We start from the raw sequence: 25,088 nt of genomic DNA, 5'->3' as shown, positions 1-25,088 counted from the left end.
TAGAAGATGCTGCTAATGTAGACTACGTAGAGGTGAACTTGGAGATGGTAGCAAGCTTTTTCTTCTTCGTGTTTCAGGGATCTGTTTAGGCCACGGGGTAGACTTGCCAGTAGGCCTAATAAGTAAGTATTTGGGAGCGTAACAGAAGCTGGAAGTTGCGATGCTGCGAGATAAAAGTGAAGACAGAGACAATAAGGGCTTGCAGATGGAACAGAATAACGGAAGATGCTGAAAATGTACTTAGTAATTCGATCGACCTTAATGTTTTGGTGGTGGTAGAGTTTGCCAGTGATAAGTATTAGGCCGAAGAAAGCGGAAACGAATTAAGATTGGATGCTCCGGCCGATGCTGTGAGATAAATGTAAGAGGACTGAGATGATGAAAGTTTGCAGATGGAGCAGAATGACGGGAAATACTGAAAATGTACCCAGTAGTGACCTTGGGTGTTGGAGTTTGCTAGTAATAAGTATTAGACCGAAGATAACAGACATTGGAAGATGGGATGCTGTGAGATAAATGTAAAATATGAAGGTTTGCTGATGGAACAGAATGACGGAAGATGCAGAAAACGTACTTAATAATGACCTTGGTGATGGTAGAATTTGCCAGTAATAAATATTAGGCCGAAGGAGTGACAGGTACCAGACGCAGTAGCCCCGTCACTTGTCATTTGGCGCGCTTTCTCGCTCGTGGGGTTTGTTTACATCAGGACCTGAGAGGCAGTAGAGGGAGACGCCTCAGTGCCTCTTATTATCCTCTCCCTTCTCCTTTTCCTGCTGTGTTCACCCTTGTCGCTGGCACGGCGGGACGGTGTGTGCGCCGCCCCTGCTGACGCCTTGCCCGCTGCCCCGAGAGCCGCGCTGCTGGGGGGATGTGCGGCACCTCCTCCCTGCCCGCACTGCTGAGGTGAGACAACCCTAGGCGGCGGGAAGCGTGATGCAATCTTGACACTAATATAAGGTAACCACAGCACAACCTCAGACAGGACTGCTGCCTCGCGCCCTCCTGCTCAAGTGGAATGGTTGATATGTATTTTAGTTCCGCCACCTCAAAATACCGTTGCAGTGTCAAAGACGGGCAACACTGCGCGTAGTCGGGCAACAGCACACTCAATACCCGACCAAGTTTTAAAGGGTGAAAATACACATTTTAACTATAATTATCAAGGTTATAATCCACACTTATACTAATCTGATCTAAACAAATGTTTCACAGCCAAATCACAGCCACCTCCTTGATTCTCCTAAACAGGAGTGATGCTGGCACTCGTGTGGTGGGCACCGCTAACTGAAAAGTTAGCTTCGCTACACTAACTAAAAAGTTAGCTTTGGTTACGCTAAACCGCTAAACTGATAAAGAAATTAGTGGAAGCTAACGCTAACCACTAACTTTTTATATGGAATAAGCTTTGGATTATTGTTTTGGCTCTTAAACTCTTAAAAAAAGACTTAGTGACCTGCAATTGCAATATATTGTAGCTTAGACATACATAGATCTTTCCAGAAAGGTATAGCATGCCAAAATCATCTTATTAAATTCCGAGTTCAAAGAGATGAAAATTGAAAATGCATTTCCAGGTACCTTAAAATACAAAAAAAATTCCAAAATAATTGTCCAATACCCTACTTAAAGGCATAATTTATCCAAAAATGGAAGCCCTGGAATTATTGCACCATGTGGCTCAACTGGTACTGTGTCTGCTCACAACAGACAAAAACAAACCTGTATGAATTTAGTTAAAGTTAGTGGAGGAGCTAAACAAAACGTATACCATATTCCATGTTTGACTTACTTCAGTGTAACTTAAACAGAGAGAAAGATAACCTATCAGTTCACCATTTTGTTGTAGGGCTGAGACTGATTCTGTACTGAGGGAGGGGAGACAACAGCATGGAAGACCCGGTGAGTCCTTCGGCATCCATGGGATCGCTGTGGGAGGCCAGCTCTGCTACCAGCGGGGACTCTGGCAACCTGTATGAGGACCTGGAGAGCCCGTGTGGCTCAGACAGTGAAGTGAGTGACTCGGACATTTTCCAAGAGCTGGGAGTGGTGGGAAATCTAGAGGAAAAGTTACCTGCCAGCAAGGAAAGTTTCGAGGCTGAAGAAACGACAGATAAAGAAGAGGACCCTAATGACAGAACTATTTGTGAGAGTACAGCGAGCCACCAAGATGCACCCACTCACAACAACGACGCTACACCACAGATGGAAAAGGAAGAATGCAAGAAAAAAGAGAAAACCAAGAACTCACTAAGAAACAGTACACTAGTCTCAGAAAATAGTACCCCCAAAAGTGTAATACCACCAGATTCTCCAAACACCAGAAGCAAAATGAGGAAGCTCCAGCAGATTGAGGCAAAAGAAAGCATTAGAAAATTGACCCTTGAAACCCAGGCAAAGGAGTTGAACAGTAATGATGGCTGTTTGACCGAGCAAGGAGATGGAAGCCAAAATGGAGCCCAAACCAAAGACCCTGACCAAACCACTCCACTGACACTCCCTTTGGCCAGTAAGAACAAGGACCTGCAGTTTATCCTGTCGCGTGTCATAAAAAATAGATCATCCACGGAAAAGAAAGAACCCATTCCCCCTGATCAAGAATTAAACCCCGGAAGTGGACCGACTGCCCAGAATAAGAACGAGAGTGGAGAAAATAAGTTTGTATCGCAAGTAAGTGGAAGAAGCAGTGTAGATACAGCAATGAAAGAGAAGAAAAAAGGAGTACACACAATGGGCACAGACAGTAGAAGTTGTGTTGTGAGAGAGACAAGAGGGACGAGAGACCCAGTGTCAAAAGTACATGGAAGAAGCGGTTTAGATACAGTGATGAAAGAGAAAGATATGAAAAAGGAAATACAAGCAATGGAAACTGATAGTAGTGGTTGCATTACAAGAGAGGCAGTAGAGATGGGAGAGTTGTCAGGATCTGCCGGAAGTGAACCAGCAAATGATAACGCGATCGGTTTAGTCGACAAGATAATGTGTATGGCAGGATTTTCCCAGCGTCCCACCGCCGCCGACTTCATGGCGGAGACGAACACAGGCAAAAAGTACAAGATTCCAAAGCTGTCCAAAGCCCCAAAGAAAACTATAAGCAGCAAGGAGGAGGAGGACAATCAGATGGACTTGTTTGAGGATATTCTTGTGGGTCGCGACAGAGATGAGGTATGTTAATGACTGTCTGTGATCATTTGAGGTGTGTATTAACAGAGGGGTTTACATGCGTCATAATGTAATGGTAAGTAAGCCCCTCTGTCACTGCATGCCTCATATATTGATATTGTTGTCTTTGATTATTTAAGGTTTAATGATAGTTACAGATACATAGGCTACTGCAGTCTCTCTTTTTAAATCTCACTCATATCTCCCATTGTCAAGATGCATGACTAACAAGATATAGTACTATGAATATATTTGTGTATCAATTAACTTGTTGTATCAATGTCAAAAAGGATAACCAGTAACAGTGCAACAGTCACCATTCTGAAAAAGCACTTTTGAAGACACCTCTGTAATGAGATTTTATCATTTTGGTAGACTCATCTGCTCTCATTATCAGAACAGTGAGTTGCAGGGATTTTTTATATACTGTGTTAATCCTTTTGTCAGTTTCCATTACTGTGAACAAAATAAGTAACTCAATGTTTGGTGCAGCTCATGAAGGAGATAGAGAAGCTGAAGATAGAACGGGACAGCCTCCAGCAGAGCCGCCACACCTTACAGGAGCGCTGTTCAGGGCTGGAGAAGGACAACGAGGTCCTTCTCAAAAACATGTCCTCCTTGTGGAAAACCTCCATGGCCCAGTTGCGGCAAAAGTCCAATGAGCTGGCGGCCGCGAAGAGAGAGTGAGTGTGTGCGAGTCCTGATATTGATTAAGCTTTGTTGTAGAAGAAATGAACTACAGTGATGCATGTATTTACTTTATTACTATTGTCGTTATCATCCAGAATCTTTACTACAGGAAATTATCAGGATATCCTACGCATGAATGGATTTTTTTTCTTCTTCTTTTTCTACTGTGCCTCCTAGCGTTTTCATCTATCTTTTCTTCTTATCCCTTTTTGTGGCTTGCATTTTATTTTTATTATATATATTATTAGTTCATGAGGGGGGAATATTACTTGTTGAATGTTTTGAGATATTTTACTCATCATTTTTAAACTTACCATAAGTAAAAATCAACAATCCATCTCACTTTTCTTGAGGGCTCATGGTAGAATGGATTTATTAATTAACTAAAATTAGCCAAATATATTATGACTTTTTCTAACTTGCATCAGACCTTCGTTTCCTCCATGACCCAAAAATCACTCTGGCCTTGTATTTCAGGAAGGAGGCGATTATCTTCCGCCGAGCCATGCGCCAGGTGCCCAGGGATGAGCTGGACCGCGTCGCCTCGCACATCGCTGCCTACGACAAGGAGGAGTTTGCGGAGTTCATCAGTGTTAGTGCTTTCTCTTCGTGTTCATGTTCAGGCCGTGTTTGTCTAGAAGATGTGTTGGAAGGAGAATCTTTATACCTTGGAAACTCTTTTAAGCAGTGTGATCACTTATTTAGAGGTGTTCGATGTCCCTTCTCCTTCAAGGATAGATAACTAGTTACCTCTTTTATGGGTCCTGAGTTTATTTATAGGTTTACAGATTTATTTTTTGGGTTGAAATTCAAGGAAGCAGATTTTGGCTAGTCAGATAAAGAGGTTTGAGTAGTTATCCTTCAAATCTTAGCTGGCATCAGACTAAAAGATTTAATATTGGTAAATAATCCACACAGTCAACATGAATATCTTGTCTAATACTCTTATTTTTCAGAGTAATGCCATATTTTTGTGTCAAGCTTTTACCAGCTATTGTTAATTATGAGATTAGAAAGTCACTGGAATCTTTAGCAAGGTTCTGGAAAGGAATAATGTGAAGATATGAAATACAACACCTACTTTTAAGACAGAAAGGTAAGACTATAAATATGGATAGAGAGGAATATGAATGAAGAACTATAAGGAACCAGGACTTAACACCTTGCCAGATTATCATAATTAGAGCCTCATATTTACCGGTTTCTGGGCCATAGCTATTGCCAAAAAACACCAATAATTAACCATTTTAACGATAACTATATATGAAGGCAGTTATCGGGGTCGAGGAGGCAGTTTTTGGGTCGGAAATCGGCAAACATAGTAGGCTGCAGAGTACGACAATCTGGTAACGTTGGGACTTGACAACCATATAGCTACCACGTAAGGCATAGCTATAGCAGTCACCCAGTGGAAGAAAGGAACTGGGAACACAGGGAAAGGAACTGGAAGCCTCACTTTAACCAACATTGCATTACAGAAACTAAGGGAGAAGGACGAAGACGGCGGAACGAAGGAGTGTATGTGTGGAAGAGGAACACCGACCACCAGGAGGTTCGGAACTGCCGCCCAGAGAGTGAGGGAGGCGGCACTAGGGTCGCGGCTCAGCCCTTCCTCCGACAGTGAAGCTCAAACCCTCAGAACACTGCTCGGGAGGAAGGGAGAGACGGTGACCCACTCAGAAGAAAAACCTGAATCCTGGAGTAAGAAGAGAGGCCTCACACGCTCCCCCAAGTCCCAAAGGCGTCTCTTCGCGAGTGAGAGCGGTCCACCAGAGTCCGAGGGGAGCCGATCTATATGGGACCGCCTGGGAAGGAACCCTCTGGACCGAAGAAAGAGTGGCATTGAGGATGAGAGAAAGGAGAGACACACCGAGAAGGGAAGAGGTGCCAGTGAGGAGTTTGGTAGCAGGAATCGTACAGAGAAGGGAAGAGTTGCTGGTGAGGAAAGAGCTAGCAAGACGCCTTTATCAGAATCTACAGGAGGTAAGAGGAAGAGTGTGTTCTCCAGACTGAGCATCAAGAGGACCGTTAATAACCAAGAGGATAGTGCCAGTGTCAAGAGTAATGCACCTGTTGATAATGATTTGGCTGTCCCAGATTCTCATCCGGACTCAGAAATACCTCGGGAGAAAACAGGGAAGAGAAATGAAGCGAAAAGGACAGTGACGTTAGGTGATCAGCGTGGAATGAAAGCAAGGTCTTCCGAGAGTTGCGTAAATGAACCTCCGAAAGACATCTCAACAACACTCAATAAGCCTCCTGATGTATATGCCAGCCCATCCCTCAACCCAGACAGGACGGACACGGCATTATCGGCCCAAGAGCTAGAAGATGAACCAGAATATTGTCCCGGCGAGGATGAGGTAATGCTAAGTAAAACACTCTTTGGCCAGAGGATGAGGAGAAGGATGGAGAAACTACAGAAACCATCTCCAGTAACAAAGCCACTAAAAGATCTTCCTGTTCTTTCTAGTCCAGTTGTAAGTCAGGACAAGTCTTCAGAGGCTACACAACAACACAAACAGCTCCCACTACAAGATGAGGTGAAGCCAGTAACCAACAGTCCTGCTATGAACACAAGAAAGCCAGTGTCTGTTGAATCTATGAATGTGGATACGGTTACCAATATAGCTTTTGATGAGGGTGAACCAGCAGCCAACAGTCCTAGGAATATAAGGAAGGCAGTGTCTGTTGAATCTAAAAATGTGGATGCAGTTACCAATAGAGCTTTTGATGAGGGTGAACCACTAGCCAACACCCCTGCTATATATACAAAAAGGTCAGTGTCTGTTGAATCAATGAATGTGGATACTGTTACCAATAGAGCTTTTGATAAGGGTGAACCAGCAGCCAACAGTCCTGCTCTGAACACAAGAAAGTCACTGTCTGTTGAATCAAAGAGTGTGGATACAGTTACCAATAGAGATGAAGGTGACATGAGCCAAGAAATCTTAAAACATGACGTTCAGAAGGATAAAGAACCAGTGGAAGATAATGAAAGTGGGATGAGAAAGAGTCAGTCATCGGTGCAGAAGGACAGTGATGGAGGAAAGACTGAAGGGCTGAAAGAAGCTGATGTATTGAAAGCTAAGAAAGTCAAGGAAGTTACAGAGAAAGGAAGAAATAGTGAAAATATTAGTGTGGCTGTAAAGGAAAGTGGAAGAAGGTGTGAAGATGATAGCGTAAAACAAAATCCTGAAACTGAGAAGGAGGAAAATGAGAGTGTAGGCAATGAGCAGGTTATGGAAAGCACTGAGAAAACCTTGACCACAGAACATGAGGCAAAACAGGAGGCTGCAAGAGTGGAGAAGCCTGACTGTGAGGATATAGATAGTGAGGAGATCAACACTGCTATTATGTCTCTGGCCAAGCTTCGGAGTGCCTTCCATAGCGAGGAGAGGAAAGTTAAAACCAAAACCAAGAAGCTGAAGAAGCAGAAACGGCTCAGTCTGTTCGGGGGAGGCGACTCCAGCGACGAGGATGAGATGGCCGGCGAGGAGGCCTGTAAGGAGAACCAGGAAACGGAGACACGCCAGAAAGCCTCCTCAGGGAACATGGCAGCCACGGAAAAACTAGAAATTGAGGGAAACGTGAAAAAGAAGTCCGTGAACCTGTTAAACATAAGTAGGGAGATGGAAGAGCTGCTGGACATGGTGGAAAATGCAGACTGTGAGAACTTTAACATAGAAATGAAGCAAATGGAAAAGGGTGTGGCTGAGAGCAAAACCGAGCATACAGAAATAGATACTAACAAAAAAAGCCTCAAGGAAACAAAAGCAAGCATAGTCGCACATCAGGTTCAAGTTCAAGAGGCTCCCAGTGAAAAAGTTGAAATCACAGAGAGGAAAGGAAGGAGTAAGTCATTGAAGAAGACCTCAACACCCAAGTCCAAACATACAGGAATAGATACTAACAAAAAAGACCTCAAGGAAACAGAAGCAAGCATAGTCGCACATCAGGTTCAAGTTCAAGAGACTCCCAGTGAAAAAGTTGAAATCACGGAGAGGAAAGGAAGGAGTAGGTCATTGAAGAAGGCCTCAGCATCCAGCAACAAAAAAGGCCTCAAGGTAACAGAAGCAAGCATAGTCACACATCAGGTTCAAGCTCAAGAGGCTCCCAGTGAAGAGGTTGAAATCACGAACAGGAAAGGAAGGAGTAGGTCATTGAAGAAGGCCTCAGCATCCAGCAGCAAGAAAGGCCTCAAGGAAACAGAAACAGGCATGGTTGCACATCAGGTTCAAGCTCAAGAGGTTCCCAGCGAAAAAGTTAAAATCACGGACAGGAAAGGAAGGAGTAGGTCATTGAAGAAGGCCTCAGCGTCAAACACAGAGGAAGAAGAAAACAGGAGTACAGAGAAGGAACCCACATCTGCAGAGGACAAAAACACTCAGAAGATACCTGTGAAACGTGCCAAATTAAAAAAGGAACCAAATAAGAAAGGTATTGAAGAGGCAACCACAAAGAATGACGACCAGCAAATAAAAGAAACCACAAAGAAAGATGGAAAGAGGAATACTGATGATGAGGAGACAAAGGAGAGAAGAAAGACAGAAGACCAGAGTCGGAAAGTTGATCGGCAGACGAGAGCAAAAACAAAGGGAGATTCAAGGGAGGAAGATGAGAGCAAGAAAGTCAGCCAACAGAGAAAGGAGAGAACGAAGAGAGACTCGAGGGAAGAAGTCGAGGAGAGGAAGGACGCTGAGCAGACAAAGGAAAGCACTAAGACGGGAGGGGAGGAGAATGAGGGTAGAAACATTGACCAGCAGAGAAGAGAAAGAAGAAAAACAGCCTCGAGGGAAGAGGATGAGAAGAAAATGGTTGATGAGGAGACCAAGGAAAGCACAAAGGCAGGAAGGGAGGAAAATGAGGGTAGGAACGCTGATCAACAGAGAAGAGAAAGAAGAAAAACAGCCTCGAGGGAAGAGGACGAGAAGAAAATGGTTGATGAGGAGACAAAGGAAAAAACAAAAACGGGAAAGGAGGAAAATGAGGGTAGGAACACTGATCAGCAGAGAAGAAGAAAAACAAACTCAAAGGAAGAAAATGAGAAGAGAAAGATTGATGAACAGACAAAGGAAAGCACAAAGGCAGACTCAACAGAGGAAGGTGAGAGAAAGCAGAGAAGAGAAAGAAGAAAAACAAACTCAAAGGAAGAACATGAGCACAGAAAGGTTGATGACCAAACAAAGGAAAGCACAAAAACAGACTCAACGGAGGAAGGTGAGACAAGGAAAACAAGAAAAATAAGAAAAACAGCCTCGAGGAATGAAGATAAAAGTACAAATATTGATCAACAGACGAAAGAAACCACAAAAACAGACATAAACGAGGGAGATGAGAGCACCAGCACCTGCCAGCGCACACAGGCAAAGGGACCTCCCTCCGACAAAAGACTAAAGCATAACAAATCATCAGCGCACGAGAGCACCACCGAGATCCCTGAAGACAGCACACGGCCATCGCAGAACAAAGACGAGGGAAGGAAAAGTACCAGCAGAAAAGACAGCAAGAGGGAAAAGGACGTCTGCAAAACAAGAAAATCAAAGAGAACCACTAAAGGAAAGTCTGACGAAAGTACGGACGCCGTGAGATCTTCCAAACTACCGAGAGGGAAGAAAGTGGAAGCTCTGAGCCGCACTCCCACACCAGACACCAGTGGAGCTCTCGGGAGTATTGATGAGGTTGAAACGAATGCTCTTGATGGAATGAACTTCAAACCCCGAGCTGAAGATAAGAGAGCGGAAAATGCATCTTCGGTAACTGATACGAAGAGCTTCGAACCCCAAACGGAAGATCACGGGGCTGAAAGTGTATCTCCAGTAACTGATATGATGAGATTTAAACCCCGAACTGAGGATCATGAGGCAGAAAACGCATCTTCGGCAACTGATACAACAAGCTTCAAACCCCAAACGGAAGATCTCGAGGCAGAAAACGCAACTTCGGTAACTGATACAATGAACTTCAAACCCCAAACGGAAGATCTCGAGGCAGAAAACGCAACTTCGGTAACTGATACAATGAACTTCAAACCCCAAACGGAAGATCTCGAGGCAGAAAACACAACTTCGGTAACTGATACAATGAACTTCAAACCCCAAACAGAAGATCTCGAGGCAGAAAACGCAACTTCAGTAACTGATACGATTAGCTTCAAACCCTTAACTGAAGATCAGGAGGCAGAAAACGCAACTTCGGTAACTGATATGATGAGCTTCAAACCCCGAACTGAGGATCATGAGGCAGATAACGCATCTTCGGAAGCTGATACAAATGCCGTCCAACAGCGACAAGACCACCAAGCTAATGAGGACAACAACACAGGTAAAGAGAACGAAGGAGCCATTGAAGATAACCCACAAGAGAGCAAGGAGGAAACAACTACACAGAAAGAGATAAATGCAACTAAAGAATCTGTCGGGGCAAGAGAGAACGATCAAGCCACATCGGAAGAACCACAGACTGTACAAAACATGAAAGATACTGAACGTGAGAGTCCTAACAAGAGCAGCCATGAGAGTGATGTCCGTGCTGTAGACCCAAGTGAGAACGCCAGTAAGGACAGCTTGGAGGAGGACGGCCAGGAGACGGACATCCTGACGAGCCTGCTGGGGACGAACTACGACGAAGACAGCCTTTTCTATCAGGAGGAGGAGTTGCTGTATGATGAAGGCAGTGAGGAGGAGGAAGAGAAACATGATAAAAATGAGAGTGCGGGAAGAAAAGGACATGAGGAAGAAGAGTCTCAGAAAAGCAAAACTGATTCCAGGAAACATGACAGAAAAGACGAACAGGATAAAGGAGGACATGAGAGGATGATGAGAGAGGCAGACAAGATTAGCTCCAGGGATGAGGAACAAGACATCAGGACCAGAAACTCCCCTCAAGAAGACAAGGGAGACAAGACAAGCCACACCACACTCCCTTTCCTCAACCCACCATCACAGAAACTCAAGCTGCCGGGTGGAAGGATAAAGAAACTAACCACAAGCCCCCGAGACAAGGGTTCCAGGGGCATTGAGGAGGGTGTAAGTCCCTTGTTGGTGAGGGGAGGGAGGAGAGGGGAGAAGCCTGAAGTGAGGGCGTCCAGGGGTGAAGGTGAGTCTCCTCGTTCGCAAGGGAAGAGGAAGGAGACACCAGAGAAGGGCCGCAGGACTAGGGAGGCACGGAGCTCTCACGTTCTCCTGTCCCAGAATAGGAAAAGTCCCCCTAGGCTGAGAGAAGGCAGACTGGGCACAAGGAAGAGGGAGAGAGTGAGTGAATCGGACACCCCAGGGAAGAGAGAAAGATCCCCCAGAACAAGAGGAGAGAGGAGTTCCCCGAGGCAGAGAGAGGTCTTGGACGAGAGGGAGCAGCCGGCCAGCAAGAGGAGGAGAGTATCGGTGAAGAGTCGTCTTACATTCCGACACAACAGCGACGAGGAGAACATCACGAGGCCGGCAAGGAGGCAGTCGTCAGCCCTGGAGGTGGAGAGAACAAGGACAAGCTCGAGACACAGGAACCAGTCTGGGGAGAAGAGACCTGCAGCTGACACACACACACACACGAGGGAGTCCAGTCAGCAGGATGGCGCCCAGCTTTCCTCACTGACGGACGGAAAACCCAAGATCTCAACCAGTGCTGTGCCTGTCGACAGCAAGTTGCTGCAGAGCGTCCTGGCCCAGTCACCCTCCAAGCTCATGGCTCAAGGGGATGAGAAGGAGGAAGGAGAACTTGATGATGAGGAGGAAGAGGAGGGAGAAGACCGCACTGATAGAAAGACCTGTGACTCAGAAAAAACGAAGGTGAGTGACACGAAAAGGCAGACTGAAGTATTAAAGGACGCTGGTAAGAACAAGGCAAAGAGAAGCAGTAAAGAAAGACAGAGCGTTTCCCCAGACAACAGAGATATGCAAGGTGGCAAAGCTAGCAAAACAGACAAGCAAAACACCTCAATCAGTACAAATAAGGAAGAGCCAAAGCTGGGAGATGTAGAAACTTGTAACCTCCCCCAAAACCAAGCTAGTCAGGATAAGCAGCGCCATAAGTCCGGTGGTGCTGTTGAAAGAGTAAACAGTCCCAGATCCAGCCAAAGGATAAGGAACAGCAGCAATAACCAGCAGCCAACCAGCCAGACCAAACCTCCGACATCTAGGAAAAAGTTGACCCTCTCGGAAACACTCACAGACCATGAGACTGAGGAGCCCAAGAGGGATGGAAAAGGGGCCTCAGAATGTGCCTCAACTACTGAAGAAGAGGACCAGACACATAGGAAGAGCTGTACCCCAAGGAATGAGAATGCATTGAGGAAAAGGTCGCCCCTCTCGGAACCACTACCAGACCATGAAATTGAAAAGCCCAAGAGAGTTCGAAAAGATGCCTCAGAACTTGCATCAGCCATTGAAGAGGAGGGAAAAAAAGTTAAGAGTTGTACACCTAGAAATGAGAATGCCTTGAGGAAGAAATCACCCCTCTCAGAAGCCCTCCAAGACCAACAAGAGACTGAAAAAGACATTGAACTACACTCCTCAGCTATTGAAGAAGATGACCAAAAATCTAAACGTCATTCACCAAGGAAGGAGAATGCCCTGAGGAAGAAGTCACCCCTCTCAGAAGCCCTCCAAGACCCAAAACACTCGCTAGATATTGAAGAAGAGAACGAGAAACAAAGGAAGAGTCACACACCACTGAGTGAGAATGAGTTAAGGAAAAGGTCACCGAACTCAGACGTCCTCCATGACCAAGAACACTCGCTAGATACTGAAGAAGAGAATCTGCAACAAAAGACTCATGCACCACTGAATGAGAATAAGTTAAGGAAATGGTCGCCCAACTCAGACGCCCTCCAAGACCAAGAGATTGAAGCACCCAAGAGGGACGGGAAAGGTGACCTGGAACACGTTGAAAAGGCCGAACGAGATCAACAACGCAAGAGAAGGAGTTGTGCCCCGATGGACGAGGACGCCACTTTCTACCCCGGCGATCTATACAGGGCAATGCAGGCCAAGGCAAAGAAGGCTCAACTCCGCAAAGACCCATCGGCCTCGTCCATCTCCTCGCTGAGTGACGACACCATCGACCTCTTGGTTAGGCAGCACAATGAAAAGTTCTCTGATGTCACCAACGCCAGCGATGATTCCGAGACGTCCCTCCTCAAGTACATTGCAGATGACGATGATGATGATAATGATGGTGATGATGAGAGCGAGAGTGAGAGTGAGGAAGAAATTGATGTAGATGGTGATGTAGATACTGTAGAAGAGAAGGAAACTAATAAGGATAACAAGAGAGAAAACGAAGGAGAGTTTGAATTTGAGGATGATGGGAAACAGATTGAAATGTATAATAGTGACGACGAAAGTGAGACTGAGGAAGAAGTTGAAGTTGACGATGATGTAAGGGCAGTAGACGAGAACAAAACTTATGGAATTAACAAAAGGAAGGAAGCGGAGATTGAATACAAGGATGATCGAGAACAAGCTGAAATGTATAGCAGTGACGATGAAAGTGAGACTGAGGAAGAAATTGAAGTTGACGATGATTTAGATGCAGTAGAAGAGAACAAAACACATAGAACTAACGAGAGAGAGAACGAAGGTGAGATTCAATACAGGGATAACACTACAGGCCAGAACAAAGGTAACAAGACCATGAAACAGGACACTAAGCAGAGACCCACACTGGAACAAGGAGAGTCTGCCAGCACTGCACATCCCACCTTACCTTACCACAGGGACACAACACCGATGGATGAGTGTGAGTCAGAGGATGAGTCAAGTTCTGCGACCTCCCCTGAGAGTGCTCCAGGGGTCAGTCAACGGAACTCGGCAACCCCAGTCTTCATGGAGCAGCACGAATCCGACAGTGAGGATGAGGAACGCAGTGAAGAGCAGAACAGGGAGCACGATTCTGACAGTGACGGAGAAGGCAGCGAAAGTCGGAGCACACGGAACACACCAACGCCAGCTTCTGCAACACACCATTCTGACAGTGAGGAGGAATGCAGTAGGGAACGAAACACTGCAACACCACTTTCTCCAGTTTCTGCAACACACCATTCTGACAGTGAGGAAGAAGGGAGTGAAAATCAGAACTCTCACTCACCAATTTCTGAGATGCAACATTCTGACAGTGAGGAAGAGGAAGGGAGTACAGAACGGAACACTCGGAACACTCCCACACCAGCCTCTATGACACACCATTCTGACAGTGAGGAAGGGAGTGAAAGTCGAAGCACTCGGAACACTCCAACACCAGCCTCTGCAACACACCATTCTGACAGTGAAGAAGAGGAAGACAGCCGAAAACGGAACACTCGGAACACTCCCACGCCAGCCTCTGCAACACACCATTCTGACAGTGAAGAAGGGAGTGAAAATCAGAACTCGCTCTCACCAATTTCAGAGATGCAACATTCTTACAGTGAGGAAAGCAGTAGGGAGCGGAACACTCGAACACCCGTCACTGAGGTCCAGCATTCTGACAGTGAGGAGGAGGAGGACTGCGCCGAAGGTTCTGTTCATTCCACAGCCGATGCTTTCCTGCCAGACACCTCCGAGGATGAAGACATGAGCTCCAGTGAAGAGTCAGAATTGGATGTGGAAACGGTTGACAGCGAACCAGAACAGCCTGCAAAAGAAGTTCAGCAAAGTGGCCTTTCTGGAAGCATGCCTCTTGACCAGCATTCTAGTGATGGGCCAAAAGATACAGATGACACAGAATTAGCCACAGAGTTACCCACAGCGCCACTTGATGAAGGCAGAGTCACCACAGAAACTCAAGACGTTGGTAATAACTCTAGTAGCTCTGATGATTCTGACTCGGATAGTGACTGTCAGTGTAGTGATTGTAACAGCAGTAGTAGCAGCAGCAGTGGTAGCGACAGTAGCAGCTCCAGTTCATCAGACTCGGAAGAGGAAAGTGCAGTGGTGAAAGAGGCAGAGGGTGTTAGAAGTCCCAAGCTTACTGGTGAAGACTTTGAGGAGGAATCACACGGCCAGGCATCCAGTCACTCTTACGCTGACCCACCAACACAAGCTCCCGACAAACCAAAGTCTCCCAATGAAACCAGCCGCAAGACTCCCAGGAAGACACCTAAGAAGACTCCCAGTAAGACTCCCAACGCAAAACTGGGAGGCTCACAAAACAGTACAACACCTTTCAAGAAGACCCCAAGAAAATCCCCTTGTAAGAAAACACCATGCAAGAAGTCTCCGCTCAAGAAGGCTCAAGGCAAAGCACCAAAAAAGAACAGAAGAGTTCCTGTGTGCCCTCCTGCTGCCAGCCCAGTGAAGGAACCTCAAGCCACCTTCCTCGCCTCCCCAGTCGCGGAGAATTTTATTGACAACTCGAGTGAAGCTGTTGACAATACTAGGATTCTAAGCCCGCAGAACACCCAGCCAAGGGACACTACCAGGATTCTAAGCCCTCAGAACACCCAGCCAAGGGACACTACCAGGATTCTAAGCCCCCAGAACACCCAGCCAAGGGACACTACCAGGATTCTAAGCCCTCAGAACACCCAGCCTAGGATTCTAAGCCCCCAGAACACCCAGCCTAGAAACACTACCAGGATTCTAAGCCCTCAGAACACCCAGCCGAGGATTCTAAGCCCTCAAAACACCCAGCCAAGGATTCTAAGCCCCCCAAACATCCAGCCAGTCCCAGATGCTGAGACACCTCTTGGAAGCCAGGTGACAAAGCATCCCGAAGGCCCAGGAAAGACACAGCAGAAGAGCACTACGACCCCTGTGTCAGGTCGTGGCTCCTCGCTGAGTAAGGGTCATCAGAGGCAGGTCACTCCTCTCCCTAACATGCCCAACAGCCAAAGTTTCCAGTTAAAACAAAAAATTAGTCCCATAGATTCCAGTCCCATCAGCAAGACATTCTATTTGAAGAGGAGAGTGTCCTCTTTAAGAGTCGCAAATGCAGCTCCTTCCATGCCTCTCATTGACACCGGTATTGTTCCTGTCAAAGGCAGATCAACAATTGCCGCAAGTCCTAGTCGAACAGTGAAACTTTCCTGCTCAAACGACTCCCCTGTGATATCCGTGGTGCACAGCAGACAGGGTGAGGAGAGTGAGGCCCCTCAGAGAGCAGCCGTCAGGACTCCCAAGAAGGTGGCCCAGGAGGTGAAGGTGCCCACCCCTACAAGTAACAAGCCGGTCGCTGCCAAGAAGCGCCAGCGTCCTCCAAGCCCGGTGCTATGTGATGCAAGGAACTCCTCAGGCAAGCGACTGCGAACCCTCTCCCCGTCCATGTACGACAGTGTGTCTCCCAGGAAGCTGTTCTCAGATGCTACTAATGTGAAGCAGAAGGCTGTCACGATTACACACTCCAACCCTGAGAGCAGCTCAAGCCCGTCTGACAGCAGTACCAAAGCCAGCATCAGTAAGGAGGTTGTCGTACCAGTGACCATCCGCAGAGCCAAGAGGCAACTCAATCTTCAGTTATCCACCTCACCGGCAAAGCACTTCTCCTTCATCAGCGCATCAGACCAGGAGGACAGCACGTCACCATCACGCCCGAGGGAAGGTGGCAGCACAGGGCAGGCTCTTCGGAAGAGTCCCAGGAAGTCTAAGCGGGTCACCAAGCTGAACTTGTAGTACAAATATCTTGCTGTGCTTTCCCTGCAGCAGCCTGTGTACATAGTGAGGCCGAAATGGAGGATGTGGCATGTCCTCGCCACCCGCATGGATCTTTTTACAAGTCATTGGAAGAGGAAAGTGCTCTGTACAGTTATATTTTTTTATGTAAATAATAAATTTGTATTGATTTGTTTTTGTTGACAGTTTCATTTATGAGATTCATGACTCTACTAATGTTGGCAGTGTTAGTCCTTGTAGAGAGTTACACCACAGACTCAAGAGCTGGGAACATTAAGGTGACCAGGTAATGATGTCATGTACAGCACAAGATTGGAAGCTCAAAACACAACTCTTATTCTGTGGTCCTCACAACACAACACAGCCCAGGCCAGCCAGGTCAGGGCTGCTCAACCAGGGGATTTTTGTTTCCTGTGAAATGTATTTCACACAATAAGCAGGCAAATTTTTTTTATTGAAAAGCATAAGTTTATTAAAAAATCTTCAGCCTATAAATAAGAAACTTAACAATATAGTGCCCTTAAACAAGAACTACAGGCTACATAATAATAATATTTCAGCTTAATTCACTGAAAATGGTTAAATAGCTAGTAGAGAGAAATTGTCTATGTAAGTTCAATAGTGAACTCTCAAACAGCAGAGGATCAAGGCTGAGTGGGGGGCTGCAGGCGTCAGGGGCTGGGGCGGCCCGGGGATATGTTGGGGCACCTCCAAGGGAGGACACAGTAGGGGTGTGCGGGGTCTGGGTTAAAGAGGAGCGGCTCGGGGCAAGAGTGGTGCAGGAGGCGGCCATCGCCGGTGCAGTGGTAGTAGTCTTTGCAGCAGCCCTGGCACGCCGGGAAGTAGCCCTCCTTCTCGCAGCGGTCACTGGCCGGCTCGTTGCGGGGGCAGTCCTGCGGCCGTACACACACGGGGTAGCGGGGGTCAGTGTTGAACACAAGTCCCCCGGGGCACCGTGCTGCCACTGGAGCGTATCCGTCCTCGGAGGCCTCGCATCGCAGGAAGTCTGAGCAGCAGTTGGTGCAGCGGGGGAAGCTGCCGGGGTGGCGGCAGCTGGTGGCGTTGATGGCAGGGCCCCGCACCGCCGGGTCGTAGGGGCAGTCCTCAGCGGGCACGCAGTACGGGTAAGTGGCGACTGAGTTGAATACCAGCCCTGGAGGACAGCGCTTTGTGGCCTTGACCAGCCGTTCGCCGACCTGGTAACACTGACTGTACAGTGACACGCAGGAGGAGCTTTTGGCGAAATATCCAACGTGAGAACACTGGTCGGCGTCCTGCTGGGCCTGGGTGTCGTCCGGGGAGCAGGCCACCTCACAGCCTGTCTCGTTGCTGCACTGCAGAGTCTCGCGGTCAAACACAGGCCGATCGTAGGGGCACAGGACACGCAGGGGCTCCAGAGTTCCATGCAGGTCTGAGCACGAGTAGTAGTAGCGACAGTCTGTGGGGTCACCAACCAACTCACCCACCTCCCTACACTTAGGTGCACACTCATCTTCCTCCACGATGGTTTGCTCCGTTTCTGTTGGTTGATCAGGTGCGTCAGTGTCAGGAGCAGTGGAGGTGGTGGGAGGTGTTTGTCCTGGACCAGCGGGTGTGTGGGTGAGAGGTGTTTGTCCTGGACCAGCGGGTGTGTGGGTGGGAGGTGTTTGTCCTGGACCAGCGGTTGTGTGGGTGGGAGGTGTTTGTCCTGGACCAGCGGGTGTGTGGGTGGGAGGTGTTTGTCCTGGACCAGCAGGTGTGTGGGTGGGAGGTGTTTGTCCTGGACCAGCGGGTGTGTGGGTGGGTAGGTCTGTGACAGGCTGGGTCTGTGTGGCACATGGCTGGTAGCATTCAGCATCTTCGACGCAACGCTTCTTATCGAAATCAAAGACTGGCTTGCGCTGCGGGCACGTGGCGCGGACTGGCCGAGGGGCAAGACTGTCAACGTATACGCACATGAAGAAGCGTCGACAGTCTGAAAGATCAGCCTGAAGTTCGCCTGTCTTGGTGCACTGCGGCTCACACTCACTACTGGCATTACCGGCTACATCTGAGGTGCTGGAGCTGTCGATGGTGGTTCCAGGGCTTTGGGGTGTGCTGGAGCTGTCCGCTGAGGTGTCACCAGAACCTGAAGTGGTAGTGGTAGTAGTGGCAGCGTCCTCAGCAGAAGGACTTGAGGCGTCTGTGGTGAGCTCCGTGGTGGCCGGGGGCAGGATGATGTTGTCGGCACACGTGATGATGCAGGGCCCGACTTGCTGGCAGCTGGAGGACTGTAGATTGAAAACAGGGCGATCCTCTGGGCACTTGACGCGGGTGGCTTCGATTTGTCCTCCTTCCCTTACTGAGCACAAGTAGAAGTGGTGGCAGTCCAGGGCGTCGTGAACGATTGAGTTGTGGGATAAACACTTGGGCTTGCACAGGCCTGGCCGGTGTGTCGTGGTGGTGATGGTCGTGTCAGGGGTGTTGATGGGTGTGTCCGGGGAGCCAACAAGAGCAGGGGTGGTCTCTGCAGGATTCTCGCCACAGATGATTTTACAAGTGTCCAGTTCTGAGCAGCTGGTGGTGGCGGAGTCGAAGTAAGGGCGGTGAGAGGGACACTTCATTCTGGTGGCCGCGAGGGGAGAGCCACCCAGACACATGTAGTAGTGATTGCAGTCCCGGGGGTCAGGTACTACAGTCTCAGGCTCCCCACACCTGGGAGAACACGGGTCACCAATCACTGGAGGAATGAGGGTGGAGGGAGCAGCAGTAATAGCATCCCCTTGAGGGCATGCCAGTTTGCACTCGGCCTGCTCCACACATTGCCTCTTGCTGCTGTCAAAGAAAGGTGTCGCCTCTGGACATCTGGATCGGACGGGTTGGGGAATAAGACTGCCCATCAGGATGCAGAGATAGTAGTGTTTACAGTCGGATGGGTCTGGCACCTTGGTGTTGGGAATGACGCATTTAGGACGACACAAAGATGAGTCTGTAGCATCTGGTGTAGTTATGGGGGCAGGTGCATCACAGGAGACCTTACAAATGGCATCTTCTGTACATCTACCGAGAGTTTGATCAAAGACTGGCCGGTTGAGGGGACATCTGATGCGTTTAGGCTGGGACACCACGTCATTCAGGAAGTGACAGACATAGAAGTAGTGGCAGTCTGATGGATCGGCTAACCAGGAGTCTGGAATTAAACAAGCCGGTTGACAGTCTACTGAGGAGGGTGGAGAGGGAAGGGATGGGGTGACGGCTGTAGTGATTGCGTCTGGAGATGAATCAGGTGTGTTTGCTTCAGTGGGGGTGAGAGGGTCTTGAGATACGACGATGGCGGCAGAGGCGGGGCATCGGGCCACACAAGGGGACTTTACCACACATTCTCCAGCTGTGGGACTAAAGACAGGGCGTGAGCTGGGACACTTGACATGGATGGGGCTTGGCTTATTGTCCTCCGTAAAGCGACAGATGTAGAAGAACCGGCAGCTGCGAGGGTCAGGGATCTTCATGTTAGGTGCGGCACAAGCTATGGTGCAGGTCGGTGCTGTGGGCTTTTTTTCATCAGTACCAGCAGTATTGGTAATGGTGGTTCCAGGTTCTGAAATATCTGTAGTGCTGGGCTTTCCTGCAGGACTTACAGAGGTGACAGATTCTTCAGGACTTTGAGAACTCTCACCTCCAGTTTCTTGAGAGCCATCCTGAGACCCAGATGACTCGCCCGTGGATTCCTCAGAGCCACACAACACCTTGCACTTCACCCCTCGGACACAGAGCTGCAGTCTGGGGCTGAAGACCGGTACAGTAGCTGGACAGACGAAGGAGCGGGGTTCCAGCCTACCGTCCTCTGTCTTGATACACTTGTAGTACCTGTTGCAGTCGTAAGGGTTGGGGATGCGGGCGTTAGCAGCGGGACACGACACTTTATTACAGTTGACAGGGGCAGGTGAGATTTCCGGGTTGGTATTAGCGCTAGAGGACGGGGCAGTGTTGATGACGTAATCCCCGCTGACGGAATCCCTGGCAGTCGAAGAGGTCGTTCCGCTCGAGAATACAATGGAAGGCTTCTGTAGGATGGGGATACCGATCGTTTTCTGTGGGAGTGTGGTAAAGGTTATGGAGGGTTTGGGGAATAGGGGCAAAGTAAACGTACCGATAGTTGGCTTGGGGAAGGTGGGAAGCGTGATGGTGGGGAAGGTTATCGTGTTAATTGTGAAGGTGGGTTTGGGGATGATGGGAATCTGGAATGTCGGGGTGAAGCCAAAGAGGGCAGAGAAGGCAGCGGGCATGGTGTCTGCCGCCACCATGTCCACCAGCGTGAAGGAAGAATCGTCTTCGATGGATGGGATGAGGGCTGGTGCATCGGGACTAGGGGGGGAGGTGGGTAAAGCTGAGGACGAGGTGGTGAGGATATCTGGGACCTGTGTGGTGGTTGTGATGGCAGGGAGGATGCCAGAGGGTTGGATGGTGGCAGGGAGAGGGGATGGTGACTGGATATTTACAGGGAGAACTGATGGTGATAGTATAGTGGCAGGGAGAGCTGAGGGTGACTGGATGGTGGCAGGGAGAGCTGAGGGTGACTGTATATTGGCAGGAAGAAGTGTTGGTTTCTGAATGGTGGCAGGGAGAGGCACTGGTTTCTGAATGGTGGCAGGGAGAACGGAGGGTTTCTGAATGGTGGCAGGGAGAACGGAGGGTTTCTGAATGGTGGCAGGGATAACGGAGGGTATTTGAATGGTGGCAGGGAGAGGTACTGGTTTCTGAATGGTGGCAGGGAGAGGAGAGGGTGACTGTGGCAAGGGTGACTGTAGATCCAGGATGGCAGGGAGGGTAATCGGTGACGGTACGCTGGGGGCCGGTTTAGTTGTTATCAGGGTATTTGTGACAGGGAGTGTGACTGGCGATACACTGGTGTCAGGAGTGGGATAGGACGACTGGAGTGTAGCCGGTTTGGTCGTAATCAAGGTATTCGTGATAGGGAGTGTGACCGGCGATACACTGGTGTCAGGAGTGGGATAGGACGACTGGAGTGTAGCTGGTTTAGTCGTTATCAGGGTATTTGTTACAGGGAGTGTGACTGGCGATACACTGGTGTCAGGAGTGGGATAGGACGACTGGAGTGCAGCCGGTTTGGTCGTAATCAAGGTGTTAATCCCAGCAGGTAGGATGGCAGGGAGGATGGCAGGCTTGGTGGTAATCAGCGTATTTATACTGACAGGGGTTTCAGGTGGGGCAGCAATGATCGGCAGGGTGACAGGGAAGGGTTGAGTGGGTGGCTCGGTTGAGATGGCAGGGAAAGGAGCTGGTTTGGTAGAGATCAGAGTGTTAGTACTGGCAGGGAGACTAGCTGATGGTGACAGGGTGGCAGGTTTGGTTGTGATCAGGGTATTCGTGCCAGCAGGGAGAGGGGCAGGCTTGGTTGTGATCAGGGTGTTAGTACTGACAGGGAGACTAGATGATGGTTGCAGGGTAGCCGGCAGGGTGGCAGGGGACTGAAGACTGGCTGTAGGGGAAGAGGAGGAGGTGGTGGAGAGGGAGTCAGAGGTCGTGGAGGTGGTGGTGGTGATGTTACAAGATGATGGTGTTGTGATGATGATGGTGTCTAACTCTGTGGTTGTCTCCTCTTCGAACCCTTCTTCTTCAGTGATTTCTTCAGGAGGGGGGAAGGTGGTTGTTAGGGGGGCGGGAGCGTCTGTGGTTGATTCCTCAGGTTCTTCCTCCTCGGTAGTGGTGGTGGTGGTGGATTCCGTGGTAGAAAATGTGGTAGCGGGTGGTTCAGTGGTCGTGGTGGAAGGCGTAGTAGTAGTAGTTGTAGTTTCGGGAGTAGTAGTAGTGGTAGTAGTAGTTTCAGGGGTAGTAGTGGTAGTAGTTTCAGGGGTAGTAGTGGTAGTAGTAGTTTCAGGGGTAGTAGTGGTAGTAGTCGTTTCAGGCGTAGTAGTAGTAGTTTCAGGGGTAGTAGTAGTAGTAGTTTCAGGGGTGGTAGTAGTAGTAGTCGTTTCAGGGGTAGTAGTGGTAGTAGTAGTTTCAGGGGTAGTAGTGGTAGTAGTAGTTTCAGGCGTAGTAGTAGTAGTAGTAGTAGTCGTTTCAGGCGTAGTAGTGGTAGTGGTTTTGGGTGTAGTGGTAGTGGTGGTAGTAGTAGTTTCAGGCGTGGTAGTAGTAGTAGTTTTAGGGGTAGTAGTGGTAGTAGTAGTAGTTTTAGGGGTAGTAGTGGTAGTAGTAGTAGTAGTGGTGGTGGTAGTGGTAGTCTCGGGTAGTGGTGGGGGATTAGCTGCGTAACACTTGCTGTCCCCGAGGGTGATCTCCGTCCAGTTGCTGAAGACGTGGTGGTGTGATGGGCAGGAGACGCGGCACCGGGCACGCCTGGAACACTTGCGGCTGTACCGGTTGAAGACTGGCCGCGCGTCGGGACAACCGCACCTCGACATCACCAGTTCTCCCTGCATCTTGGTGCACACGAAGTAGTGGCGGCAGGAAGTCCGGTCGAGCAGCATAGCGCCGTCGCGAGGGCATCCGGGCACACAGATTCCACTTCGTGTCTGCGGAGGGCGGAGGAAAGAAGGAATGTGTGAAGAATCGAAGAGATGCGAACTCGTGGATATAATACGGTAGGTGGATTTATGAGGTTATTTTATCATTTTTTTCATATAATCATTTACTCATTTACTTTCTTCTCAAGGCAAAGGAGGCGGGTTAAAGACAAAAACAAAAAAGAAGAAAATATCTGAAGCAAACTAAAACTAAAATAGTCTATGTACTCTCTTAGTGTTAAACTCTCCGGACTCATCGTTACTCACTTGACTTAAAATATCTAAGACTTACCATCTCAGCCTCGTAGTCGCTGTAATCGTAGTCGTCAAAGAGAGCCAGGTCCTCGTCCTCTTCCTCCAAGGGCATCGGCGAAGCTCTGCAGAGGACCATCACCGCCGCGCCCACCGCCGCCACCCGCACCAGCGCCAGCCACACGCCCATCGCAGCTGTCGAGAAGGTAAACGACTCTTCTGCCTTCTGTTCTTACTCTCCTTATTATTTTTTGCGTTGCTGAGGTTCCTGAAGCGTCATTCCTCTAGAGACAGGTCCGGGAAAGGTCTCTGCGTCTCGTTTCTTCAGTGATTGCCGGTATGCGAAGTTCTCCACTGTTTTGTTTGTGTGTTTGTGCTTTTGGAGGTTCCTAGGGCGTCAGTCCTTGAGATGCAGCGTTAGTGAAGTCCTCAGCACAGTTCTTCCAAGAGCTCTGCCTATAGATGCTACGTCACTTATCGCTGGGTATGCGCAAATCGACTTTTTTCCTCTCTCAAGTCCTTGGCCGCGTCAGCAGTTGTTGAGTTTTCTTTCACGAACAAGCGGCGATTTATTTACTCCCACTGTTCGTAATGTTTGTCTCCACTTCTCCGGGCACTGCGTTTGTGTATCAGTGTTGCAAGATAAACACTCGGAGCTGAAGAAAGAAGGCTGAGCGCTCTGTTCTTGCTTCCACGGGCGCGAGGGTCTATCCGTATGAAGTGGCGCTGAAGAAGGAGGCGATTGGGGCCGTCGCAGAATGTTCACAAGACCTCCACTTGCATCCACCGGCGTGAGTGTGTCTTTTCAGGTTTTTCCGTATCAGCCTTCCCGCTAAACACTCGGTAGGGCGTGAGGCTGCCGAAGGACGGGTTCTATAAGGCCTGCTGCTGCATCCACCGGCAGTCCGTTTGGCTCTCCGGCGGGCGTCAGACAGGGCGGGGCGCGGCGGGCGGTGGTGTGCTTCCTCCCTGCCGGAGACGCGGGCGTGTGGCGGTAGTGGTGGCTCCAGCAGGTGTCTCAACAGGACATGTTTGTTCCCCCTTATGTACCCGCTCCCACGGCCACTGACCCCGCCGCCACCGCCGCCGCCGCCGCTGCTGCTGCTACCCTGCCCCCTCAACCCACACCCCAACACCCCACACACACACACACACACACAACCCTTGGCAATCCGTCCATGACTCCGTTAATATAAATAATTTCTCTCAGACTGGAGTTCAAGTCCTTACTTTTATATCGCCAATCAACAGCCGCTCGCACGAACATACTCAATTTCTCAAAGACTCGGAGACTTGACCGCCAGCCAGCAACTGAAAAATGCAAACAAAAACTTATGCGCCTATTGGTCGAGCATGAGCCAATGAGGGATCGGCCGGTGCGCGCCAGCCAGCCAAGCCCCCGAAGGATGACTGGACACTGGACACGCGCCATGACCCTCGCCTCTCTTTCTCTTAACTTTAAAAGAAGAAAAAAAGAAAATGAAAAACCAACGCCGTGTAATTTGCACATCGGAATTCGTTAGTATTTTCTTCGAGTTGCATCTTATCGTGGTAGTAGTAGTAGTCGTTTCAGGCGTACAGTTGTAGTAGTTTTGGGTGTAGTAGTAGTGGTGGTAGTAGAAGTAGACGTAGGACCGTATTAATAAATATTTCGCCGCCCAAGAACACATATTTGACAAAGCTTTCGTAGGAGTCGTGGGCATTTTCAGGAGTAGCTTTATGACCTTGGTGGTAGTCTGACCCTTCTTCTGTACCGTGAACCTAAAGAAAGGCCCATTAGAACCCGACTGACCCCCTCTTCACATATTTGACAAGGCTTTCGTAGGAGTCGTGGGCATTTTCAGGAGTAGCTTTATGACCCTGGTGGTAGTGTGACCCTTCTTCTGTACCGTGAACCTAAAGAAAGGCCCATTAGAAC

General features: G+C 48.9%; 2 protein-coding genes across 5 annotated transcripts; one reads left to right on the top strand and one right to left on the bottom strand.

Moving 5' to 3' along the window:
* Window positions 1-536: 536 nt before the first annotated feature.
* Window positions 537-16,611, top strand: LOC127008397 (serine-rich adhesin for platelets-like). 4 transcript variants are annotated; one of them, XM_050880445.1, is made up of 6 exons: window positions 537-906; window positions 1,850-3,165; window positions 3,655-3,845; window positions 4,330-4,444; window positions 5,331-7,649; window positions 7,812-16,611. In XM_050880445.1, exons 2-6 carry the CDS (start codon window positions 1,891-1,893, stop codon window positions 16,434-16,436), a joined length of 12,525 nt encoding a protein of 4,174 aa, XP_050736402.1. In that variant the 5' UTR covers window positions 537-906; window positions 1,850-1,890; the 3' UTR covers window positions 16,437-16,611. The 4 variants fall into 4 exon arrangements, with proteins under 4 accessions (XP_050736402.1, XP_050736401.1, XP_050736399.1 ...); XM_050880444.1 differs by having other exon boundaries at window positions 5,331-9,779; window positions 9,906-16,611; XM_050880442.1 differs by having other exon boundaries at window positions 5,331-16,611.
* A 262-nt stretch (window positions 16,612-16,873) lies between these two features.
* LOC127008398 (mucin-2-like) lies at window positions 16,874-24,256 on the bottom strand. The gene is made up of 2 exons (XM_050880446.1): window positions 23,211-24,256; window positions 16,874-22,927 (listed from the first exon to the last, which is right to left on the bottom strand). The coding sequence occupies exons 1-2, from the start codon at window positions 23,358-23,360 to the stop codon at window positions 17,108-17,110; spliced, it is 5,970 nt and encodes a 1,989-aa protein (XP_050736403.1). The 5' UTR covers window positions 23,361-24,256; the 3' UTR covers window positions 16,874-17,107.
* Window positions 24,257-25,088: the final 832 nt, after the last annotated feature.

Source organism: Eriocheir sinensis, chromosome 37 (genome assembly GCF_024679095.1).
Source record: "Eriocheir sinensis breed Jianghai 21 chromosome 37, ASM2467909v1, whole genome shotgun sequence".
NCBI lineage: Eukaryota > Metazoa > Arthropoda > Malacostraca > Decapoda > Varunidae > Eriocheir > Eriocheir sinensis.
This window is presented reverse-complemented; position numbering and strand designations above follow the sequence as displayed.

What these genes read in the sequence shown, in the direction of transcription:
- LOC127008397 (XM_050880442.1), top strand. Translation starts at nt 1,891, where the DNA reads ATGGAAGACCCGGTGAGTCCTTCGGCATCCATGGGATCGCTGTGGGAG. An exon ending in TGGGTCGCGACAGAGATGAG is followed by an intron (nt 3,166 to 3,654) that starts GTATGTTAATGA and finishes TGTTTGGTGCAG; the next exon opens with CTCATGAAGGAGATAGAGAA. An exon ending in CTGGCGGCCGCGAAGAGAGA is followed by an intron (nt 3,846 to 4,329) that starts GTGAGTGTGTGC and finishes CTTGTATTTCAG; the next exon opens with GAAGGAGGCGATTATCTTCC.
- LOC127008398 (XM_050880446.1), bottom strand. Translation starts at nt 23,360, where the DNA reads ATGGGCGTGTGGCTGGCGCTGGTGCGGGTGGCGGCGGTGGGCGCGGCG. An exon ending in GCGACTACGAGGCTGAGATG is followed by an intron (nt 22,928 to 23,210) that starts GTAAGTCTTAGA and finishes CGCCCTCCGCAG; the next exon opens with ACACGAAGTGGAATCTGTGT.